The sequence below is a fragment of the Pecten maximus genome, chromosome 16 (assembly GCF_902652985.1).
Source record: "Pecten maximus chromosome 16, xPecMax1.1, whole genome shotgun sequence".
NCBI lineage: Eukaryota > Metazoa > Mollusca > Bivalvia > Pectinida > Pectinidae > Pecten > Pecten maximus.
Window position 1 is genome coordinate 25,666,005 of NC_047030.1, and position 11,295 is coordinate 25,677,299.

At 36.5% G+C, this 11,295-nt stretch overlaps 1 protein-coding gene across 1 annotated transcript; it reads right to left on the reverse strand.

The window, feature by feature from the left end:
- Positions 1-1,154: 1,154 nt before the first annotated feature.
- LOC117345254 (protein SCO1 homolog, mitochondrial-like) lies at positions 1,155-10,882 on the reverse strand. Its single transcript, XM_033908289.1, has 7 exons — positions 10,660-10,882; positions 9,211-9,327; positions 7,847-7,940; positions 7,014-7,214; positions 5,413-5,505; positions 2,539-2,654; positions 1,155-1,972 (listed from the first exon to the last, which is right to left on the reverse strand). Exons 1-7 carry the CDS (start codon positions 10,747-10,749, stop codon positions 1,829-1,831), a joined length of 855 nt encoding a protein of 284 aa, XP_033764180.1. The 5' UTR covers positions 10,750-10,882; the 3' UTR covers positions 1,155-1,828.
- Positions 10,883-11,295: the final 413 nt, after the last annotated feature.

Sequence of the window (11,295 nt, forward strand, 5' to 3'; positions counted from 1 at the left end):
GGATTTGGGACAGACCATGGACATAGATTATTTGAAAAGCCCAGTAATATCAAAATGTGACAAGCATTTAACGACAAAGGAACCCTTTAATATGTAATGTGTATATCACATCTATATGGAATTATCTTATAACTACAACATATATGTCTCCCCTTCTCATTTACTAGCTAGGCTTTAATATTTTTGACTCAATTGACCTTTTACCTGAAAATGAAGGATCAAAGTATTGCAAAAAACAGCTGCGATACAAGTACATCGTGTATACTGCAAGTTTTGTAAAGATGTTTTCAACAGTTTAGGAGTTGGGGCTTGGACAAAATTTCGACTTATGTGTCCTTTGACTTTCAGGTCAAGGTCGCCCTTTAATCTTCAGGTCAAGGTAGCCCTTCGACGCTCAGGTCAAGGTCGCAATGATTTAAAGACAAAGCACTGCACTTTTTCACTGGCTGTTCAAGGTAAACAGCAACTTTCAGTAAAATATATTGAATGTTTAAAAGTAATCGCCGGGAGATATTCTTGGGGAAAAAACACTTATGTCAACTTTGACCTTGAGGTGAAGGTAGCATTAATGCAATATCAGAGCTCTTTGTCAGTTGATGATAAAAGTATTCAGCATTTTTTGCTAAGATATCTTTAACGTTTCAAAAGTTATCACCCGGACAAGAATTATTGGAAAAAAATACACCTGTTTGACCTTTGAACTTTGAACAGTGATCTTACAGCAGTGCACTGCACATCAGCTTCATGTGATGCAATTGTATTGCAAGTTTGGTCAAGATATATTTATTGGTTTAGAAGTTGTTGACTGGGCAAGAAGTTATTAGACGAACCAGAAGAACTGGAACAATATGTCTCCCTCCATTCGAAGGAGAGAGAGATATAACAATTATCATGAAACAAAGTGAATGATTAATTAAATCTATATCACTGCCTCAGCTAGGGATCAAACCTGGTACCTCGGGATAACTGTATCAATCTTACGCTCAACTGATCAAGATCAGATAAAATCTCTCTAGGCGATTGGTATATCGCGGCTTGTATTTACCAAGGTTATAATCATATATAGAATGTTAAGTAAGGAAATTTGTATCAAATTCCTCTGCTTCTTTCTAATCTATTTCTAATCTTTTTCAGTAAAAACAACAAATTGGAACTAAGAAAATACATTTCATTTATTTTCACAAGTATGACAAAGTGGCCATTATCTTCCATACAACTAAAATCTTCTTGAAAAACAAAGACACACATGCATGTATCATGCATTTCATATTTCGGATATTCTGTTTATATTAAACACCTATAAAAGCAATGGAATACAAAGTCAGACAGATTAAGAAATGTCACGCAGATTATCATAATCTAAGATATATTTACAAAACAAAGTATGACAATAACTCTGTATATGCTTAGGAAAGTAGCTTCTGACAGTGACCATAACATTAGATCTTACACTTAACAGCAGGAGCTTAAATTAATTGACACATACATAAATTATAAACCAGTTTTACAAACTCAGACTTTATGCATGATGTTGACTTTCTCTAACATAATTACAAATATCCGAAAAAGTTTGAAAATATGGTACAGAAATATATGAATACACTCCATGTAATGATAATATTACATTATTATGCAAATAAGATATCTTTATAACCCTTTATAAAGGTAGGTACATTTAGTATCTATCTTAATAATATTTCATTTTCATAATTTTTACAGCAGTCCAGTTTTTTTCTCACTTCTGTTTTGTCTTTTCTCTATTTTTCAAGCTCTGCTTGAATTGAATTTAATTGGATTTTCTTTTCCGTTTTGAAATCTAAAGCTAAACTTATTGTTTCTGTTTTTCTTTTTCATATTTTTTCATCTGAATTTCAATCTGTTGGATCATTCCCTTCTGATTTACTCGCTTTGGATAATAATCTGCAAACGATCCATCTGGCTTCACAAGGTAACTGATTATGGCGTGGTCAATCTGAAGAAGAGATAAAAACTGATTACAACATACTAAATACTTCATGTAGAGTGAAAGTTGTGGTCAATCTGAAGACAAGATACAAACTGATTACATTAAACATATTAAATACTTCATGCAAACATGTTTATGTAGAGTGAAAGTTGTTTTTAACAAGTTATCATTTGTTATTGACCCTTGTTGAATCCTACCTGTATGTTACCTGTTTGAATCCTACCTGTATGCTGACTAGGTGAATCCTACCTGTATGTTACCTGTTTGAATCCTACCTGTATGTTACCTGTTTGAATCCTACCTGTATGTTACCTGTTTGAATCCTACCTGTATGTTACCTGTTTGAATCCTACCAGTATGTTACCTGTTTGAATCCTACCTGTATGTTACCTGTTTGAATCCTACCTGTATGTTACCTGTTTGAATCCTACCTGTATGTTAACTTGTTGAATCCTACGTATACCTGTATGCTGACTAGATGAATCTTACCTGTATGGTACCTTGTTGAATCCTACCTGTATGTTATATGTACCTTGTTGAGTCCTAATTGTTGAATTATTATACACCCTTACCAGATAATCTCCATTTTCGTCTACTGGTCCGGTAGAGAAGAATATTCTGTAGGTCTTTCTGATACTTTCTAATTGTTCTGGTGTTCCAGTCAAACCAAGTAGTGTTGGTGTAAACTCTGAAATAAAGGTCATAGGTCATAAAACCTGTGATTAATGGGACAACAGGACAGATCAAACTTATACCCCCTGCTCCCCAACCAATAGTTATGTGGATATTAACTCTTGTTTCATAAGAGACAAGTTAATTTGGGATCATTTTACTTCTATTTCTTCCAAATAATCTTTCTCTTCCTCGTATCTCCCTCAACACAGACTCACTTTTGGCCTTTAGTTGAGTGTTTGCCTCTGTGATGAAGGTTTTGGGTTTCTGTACCCTGGCCGAGTCATACCAGTATCTATAACAAGAGGCCTACGGACCCCTGGCGGAGACATACCAGTGTCTATAACAAGAGGCCTACAGACCTCTGGCTGAGAAATACCAGTCTCTAAAACAAGAGGCCTACAGACCCCTGGTCGAGACTACAGACCCCTGGGGGAGACATACCAGAGTCTATAACAAGAGGCCTACAGACCCCTGGGGGAGACATACCAGAGCCTAAAACAAGAGATCCCAGAGGGATCTTGGCGCCCACCATTGAATGATCTTTATAGGTTCCATGTCAGATTGATCTTTTCTCTTTTTTTTACCCTTCCTGTAACTAATCTGTGTAAATTGAGAAACATTTCTCCAGTGCTTTTTAAACAAGGGAAACTTATATATGAAATTTGAGATTTAGCGATAATGGCTGTCTGTCGACAATGTTTTCAGATTGGTCCAAAAATGCATCACGACGGACCAAGGGGAACCTACATATGAAATTTGAGAAAGATCCCTTCAGTACCTTCTGTAAAATAGCAATAACAAACTTCAGTTGTCAAAATCCAAGATGACGGTCTGTTGGCGATGTTGTTATCCGACTAGTCCCAAAATGAAATATGCACAACTAGGGACCAAGGGGAACATACATATGAAATTTGAGAAAGATCTCTTCAGTACTTTCTCAGAAATAGCAATAACAAACTTCAATTGTCAAAATCCAAGATGGCTGCCTGTCGGCCATGTTGTTTTTCGATCGGTCCCAAAATGCAATATGCATAACTACAGACCAAGGGGAACCTACATATGAAATTTGAGAAAGATCCCTTTAGTACTTTCTCAGAAATAGCGATAACAATCTTCAATTGTCAAAATCCCAGATGACTGCCTGTCGGCCATGCTGTTTTCCGATTGGTTTCAAAATGCGATATGCATAACTAGGGAGCAAGGGGAACATACATATGAAATTTGAGAAAGATCTCTTCACTACTTTCTCAGAAATAGCAATAACAAACTTCAATTGTCAAAATCCAAGATGGCTGCCTGTCGGTCATGTTGTTTTTCTATCAGTCCCAAAATGCAATATGCATAACTAGGTACCAAGGGGAACCTACATATGAAATTTGAGAAAGATCCCTTCAGCACTTTCTCAGAAATAGCGATAACAAGAATTGTTTACGGACGGACGGACGGACCACGGACCACGGACGCAAGGCGATTTGAATAGCCCACCATCTGATGATGGTGAGCTAAAAAGAGGCCTACAGACCCCTGGCCGAGACATACCAGTATCTATAACAAGAGGCCTACAGACCCCTGGCCGAGACATAGCAGTGTCAAGAACAAGAGACCTATGGATCCCTTGCTGAGACATAACAAGATGCCTATGTGTCTCAATGACTATTAAACATCATGGTCTACTGATTTTGATTAAGAAACCCATGATTGCACAATCATGTTACAAAATGGCCATTGTGACTGTTATGTTAAACTTGTGATCAGGCCAAAAGTGAAGAACTTTGTGTCCACTTCTCTTTCTTAACCAATTTTAAGCTCAATGGCACCAGTGGAACTTTACAAGAAGTTTAAACTTTGTTTTTAAGATGATGGCAATCTTGGATTTAAGATCAACCCAAATATAAGAACACTTGGACAGCACCATCTCAGGATCAATCCTACTTGTGAAACTTAGAGAAGTTTGAAATTTGAAAAGTTTATGCACATCTGATTTTGGATGGTGGACAGGTCATGTGGCATTTGATTTTTACACAGTATTTCTGAACAAAGTAAGATGTTTACATGGAAGCCATAAAATTAAAGCAGATGTTTGTTTTCTGTTTGATCTAATAAGGTTATTTTTTAGATACCTTTTACCTAACTAGGTAATGTACAATCAAATAAAGTGTTTGTAGCTGTCGCAGATACAATATGGTTCATCGATACGTATCAATTGTACACAGTTAAACAGGAACCTGCAATACAATGTATTGCTTAGCAATCAGTACATTATAATGTACGAAATGATAGAATAAATTAAAAAAAAACTGATGAAATGGAAATAAATTATATTTAGCTGAACAACATCTATGAAATATAGAATAAGTTATTACCAGCGAGCCAGGTGCGTGCTGGGTGGCCGTCAGGTGTGGAGTGAGGGGATTGGATAGATACAAAGGCTAGTGTACAGTACAGCGATTGTGATCACTCACAACTATAACACAACTATCATTCACAACATGGGAGAGGACAGGGTTGCCACCTCTCAAGTTCTCGGTGTGAGACTCATGATATTGAAAGCTTTCTCTCACAAAGACCCCTCTCACATGGCGTGAGACAAAATCTCACGTTTTTCAAAAATTTCTCCCTCTAAATCATGTTAAGCCATTACTAATGTACCAGATTGCATGGCATCCATGCAGTGTCTAAAATTGTCTCTGAGTATACACATACTAGTGATAGTCTACCAAGCTACCCAGTTACATGGATATATACACTAGGTGGATTAATATCAAGCCTACCTTTGCAATATTTCTTAATGACCTTTGGTGTGTCCCGATCCGGGTCAATCGTGACAAACAAAGGCTGGATGTTTGGGAGATCGCTTCGTTCATCTGTAAACATCAACAAAATGGAACATTAAAATACAAGGCTTAAACTCTTCATCAACGGAAAATAAAGCGAAATTGTTATTTTTGTATCATTTGATGGATATCTATATATACAGACAGTGAAATCCAATTAAACATATCAGTGAAATCAGAAGATCATTAGATAACAGTTTTGGAAACGAAATATGATCTGACTTTACGACACTATATGGGACTGTGTCGGCTATGACAGTGAAGCATGTCACCATTCTAGTGGATAGGGTCGGATGTTACAAGATGTCATTTAAGTCAGAGGTCAGTAAAGTCAGGTTTACTGTATCAAATATTTAAGAGGAACACATACATGCATCAGTCTATCAGTCTTATCAGGTTATTTCTGCATTAATTAGACTAATTAAAGTTTTGTCTATAAACTTAACACATACAGAGAAAATTACACACGGGCATACCACATATCAACTTTTGTCCGACATACTCCAAACAAGATTCAAAATTATTTAAACCATATATACTTCCCCAAATGGGCCAAACCATTATTTCTGGTAGAACGCCTGAAATACTGCAATAATGTCAAATATATTACACCGCATTTCCCCAAAAGGGCCTCATCATTTATGGTGTAGTATCTGAAATACTGCCAAAAATAATGTCAAATTTATTAGACTGTACTGCCCCCAAATGGGCCCCCACCACTATTTCTGTTATTAACCCTGAAATACTATATCTATATTAAATCTATCAAACTATTTCCTGAAATGGGCCCGATAATTTCTGGTAAAGGCCCGGAAATACTGTTTATATGTCAGATTTATATGACTGTATGTCTGGTTGTGTTTGCCAAAAAAAGGCCTGTCAACTGTTTCTGGTTAAGCCTTTGAAGCACTGTGCTAATGTCAGATTTATCTGCAAGCCTGTATGTACCTCTGTTATTTCTGGTATAGCACTTGAAATTATACTGCCTCAGTCATAAATGTCAGATTTATCTATTTCCCCAAAAATGGGCCTCACCACTATTTCTGGTATAGCACTTGAAATTATACTGTCTTAGTCATGAATGCCAGATTTATCTATTTCCCCAAAAATGGGCCTCACCACTATTTCTGGTATAGCACTTGAAATATTACTGGCTCAGTCATGTATGCCAGATTTATCTATTTCCCCCAAATGGGCCTCACAACTATTTCAGGTATAGCCCTTGAAATTACAGTCTCAGTCATGAATGTCAGATTCATCTATTTCCCCCAAATGGGCCTCACCACTATATCTGGTATAGCACTTGAAATTACTTTCTCAGTCATGAATGTCAGATTCATCTATTTCCCCCAAATGGGCCTCACAACTATTTCAGGTATAGCCCTTGAAATTACAGTCTCAGTCATGAATGTCAGATTCATCTATTTCCTCCAAATGGGCCTCACCACTATATCTGGTATAGCCCTAGGAATAGTATACTGAATCCATATATCTAAAATCAAAGTTTATTTTCTGATTCCAATCATCTGTATACTTACTGAAGGCCTCCACTACTTTAGCCAACTTATCCAGCTCCTCCGGGCACACATCGGGACAGTGGCTGAACCCAAAGTAGAACAAAACCCATTGTCCTAAAAAGTCCTTATCTGTCCTCTCCACGCCATTGTGGTCAGTGAGTGTCCAGGGCTTTCCTCCTATTTCTATATTACCACTGCTCTCTATATTCTGCTTTATTTTACCTTTAAAAAAAAAAAAGAAAAAAAAAAGATTTATCTTAGCTGTATGTTAGCTTACAAGGAATACTACATCTTTAGGTGGTTACAGTTGGTATCCGTTTTCCTCATCGATGGATACCCACGGTTGAATGAATTATGCTATATACATGTACTACAGTATAGCTTTGCATAGTGCAATCACCCGTGGGTATCCAATGATGGTTTTCCTGAGAACTACACAAGCACATACATGTATTAACAAAATATAATCAGAATTTTGTAAAAGCACCTTTTAATTCAAATTATCATATGGTTTGTGTTTTGTTGATACCGGTATTCCTGTTTCCAAAATTTCAATCAATCAATTTTTTTTTTTTTTTTTTTTTGTAAATAATTTTATTTTGTGTCCTATTAAACAGAGAAACTAAAGAATCTTTTTAAATGAAATGAAGCCAAACACAGAGATTCATTCAATGGTCCGATTTATTGGAGATTTTTGTTGACGTATTTCGGGTGAAGGGCAGCTGCATCAGAAATGATGGTTGTTCTGATGACAGCTACGTATACCCTATAGCCGAAACATGTAAACAATGCTCTCTGATAAATCGGATCAATGAATGAATCTCCGTGTTGGACTCGCCGTTTTTAGCTCCTACCTATTTTTCTTTTCTGATCCATACTATCCATGACGTAGAATGCGATGCCACATACACCAGTCAATGCCAGTGCCACAGCCCAGGCAACATTTTTCTGTTAGTAAAAATGAAAGTGAAATACAAATGTATAGAGTTTAATTAATTAGATTATTACAGGTGTTAAATTGTATTCATATATTAAAATACACAACACTGTTATAAAGTTTTGAAATGTAAAATGCAAAAATGTAATTCTTGTATATTTTACAATCAATTGCAAAACAAGTTATATAAACTTATATTAATCATGCTTGCCCGGATGGAAGTGCATGAAGGGTCTTATGTTACTGTGTGAGGAAACCGGAGTACCCGGGGAAAACCCACGTGGTCGGGCAGGTGACCCCATACCTTTTCACATCCGAATGGGGAATCAAACCCCGGCTGTGTATAGGTGAAAGGCAATTTTGTTACTATCCGACCAGCCTAATCATCCACCCTAATTTATTGTATCATGCTCAAACTTGGTATACATGATCCACTTCCTCCCTCAGGAGGTTTGTTACCACTGTGTCATCCAACCACTCATGTATATGTTATAAAGTTGCTATGTCAGTTGATGTATATTTCTAATATACTGTACAGTTCGATACCATATGCTTGATGAAAAAGTCAATATCTATGGATGTAGACATTTGACAGTCCACAGTGTTTTTCCTGCCTATACATTTGGGTCCGAATATAGGCGAAACAGCTTCACCATGCTGTTTACTTAGTATTTCTTCCAAAGAAGCAATGACAAATATAAAAATGTTCTCATCTGGTATTTTTTTAAATGCAGACATAAATTCTAAAGACTCTTATAATAAATTTGTAAATATGAGGGTATGGAAGATATTGATATTTTATATAAGGGGTCAGTAAAACCTGACCGCGGCCTGTGCTGTAGTGGTTGTCTTTCGGAAAGACACTTTACCTTATATATAATTGCTCTGGATGGCATGCGACAGGCCTCCTGTATGTTGTTCTGTGAAGTAGTCACCAACTACTACAAGAAGACTGCCTCAAAATAACCCTGCCTGTTCACAGGACAATAAGCAAAGCAAACAAAAAACAAACTATTCATTGCGACTTTGTTATTAGATCATGTGGCTTTATTACATGGCTACATGTAGCCATACAGCCTACAGATAACACGAGTTTACAACAAAAGATAAATCAGTATTGCCCCTGTACGTATAATAGAAGTAACTAATGGTCCCCAATTTTCCTTTGGTCCCCATTTTCCCATCGGTCCCCATTTTCCCTTCGGTCCCCAATTTCCCTTCGGTACCCAATTTCCGTTCGGTCCCCATTTCTCCTAATTTTACACTTCAGCTTTGACTTACATTTCCTTTCTTTTCAGTAGCTGCCCCTCGTATCTCTGTCTTCGGTGTCCTCAGCAGTACTCTTGTGAGCAGGCTCGTATTTCTGGTGAATAAGGTCCGCTGCACAGGCATTCTTGGCTAAACATTAACCATATATATAGGTCATCAAAGTTCACAGGTGAAATTGTTTATCAATACTGTTTTAAATAAAATTTTGTTAATTTGTACATGTGCATGAAACTATACATCCATGTACATGTAGATCTTGTTTTCTTTTTGCACATATTGTAATATTTCTTTTGTCCCCTTCTGGGTTAGGGAGATTTTTTCAACTTCACAAGGCGTCCATAACAAATTCTTGCCGTGTAATCCTCTTACATTGCGGGGGTATAAATATATATTGGACACAGATTTTATATTATCAGAGAAGTACAAATATATATCAATTAAAATGAGAAACTTTAAGTCTGAAGCTCTCGACCAAACAGAGGACATTTTGCTTAAATATGAAAATAAGGTTAAAAACTGGAAATAGTTTTAATTTCTATAGTGTGTCTAGTTCCCTGCCTTTACAACATATCTGGCATCCTGTTGGCTACACCTGGGCAATATAATGCCTGAATCTTGAACTCACCCCCAGCTGCACTTAATAACCAGTAATTCCCTCAAACAACTCTGCATGAAGATGTCTCTTGTAACCCTAGAATTGATGACTGATACTGTGGCCTCATATGATTGTAATAAATAACCAGTAACATTTTTTCCCTGAACACTTGACTCCAGGTTTTAACTGCCATTGACAATGTGAGTATCTACAACGCGTTGATGTGCAAAGACATACATCAGGTATCAAGAAAATGGCCAATGGAACCTCAGCAGAACTGTTAGATGTTGACAACTTCTAGGCAAGAACTTTATGACAGGCACCACGAAGCCTTGCTTTGAAGTCATGATCATTCAGAGTCAGAAAAAAGAGCGACAAGGTTTGGAGAGTTCCAGATGGTCATAGAGTGTTGAAAAAAAAGCTTAACTTAAGACGGACTGCTTTAGTATGAAAAGGTCAAAATATAGGTCTAAAATTTAAATTGTTTTTTTTATTTGCCTCTCTAAAATCCTAAGTTTAATAAAATATTGTAGAACATTATGAATACTAGGACTCCAGCATGATTAATTAACAGGTATACTTGTGATTGCTATTCTCCTGTTATTTTCGTTCTCTGTCACCTGTGTATTGAACTACATTCTAGGTTATATATACATTTTAGCAAGTAGTGCTTGTTCAAGGACGATCGTAAAGAAACTACGTTCTTCAAAATTATTTCAGTGATCATATATATTTATTTTATACGACAGCGGTAACTTTCAGTCTGAATGTAACTAAGTCGACGAAAGAGAACTGTATATACCGGTATGTTGGTGCATACATGAGCAAGCGATTGAGGTTATAAAAATGTCTGCAAAATTTCTTACGTAACAATGTATTCCGGTGACATTTCGACCGAGGCACAATGCTAGCGGCATGCATTTCGAGTTCAGTCTTTGGAATATAACACCTTTCATGGTAACACTTGATATGCTATCCCGGTGGTAAGAATGAGCCTACGTGGAAGTCCTGTTCGTCAGTACGCTCTAGCTCATAATATTCTCATATGCCACTCTACCAGGGCGCCGCCATATTGTTTACACAGAAACCGGAAACGTACACCAGTATATAAACTAATAACACCAGATTTTCCGGAAAAGAATGTTTATTATAATGTACCGTACGTTGTTTGATCTGTAGTAAGATGTTTCCGTAGATGAACGCATCGTTTTAGTATTTCATTTAGCTTTTTACTCTCAATACATGTAAAAAAAAAATTAAAAAATCGTGATAATTTTTTTTTTAAATCCGTCACTGTTTTTACTGTTTGAAAATGTCAACAGAGATCTCAGATTTTCATTCATTGACAGTAAAAACGTCACCTGCATGACAATGTGATATGAATTGGAAATTCAGTAATAAGAAAAATAATTCTTAAAAATATGTCTTTCACCTACAATTTTAAATGTGTCGTTCTAAAAGGTGTTTCTTGTACTCCCAGTACTGTCATTTCCAGACAATTA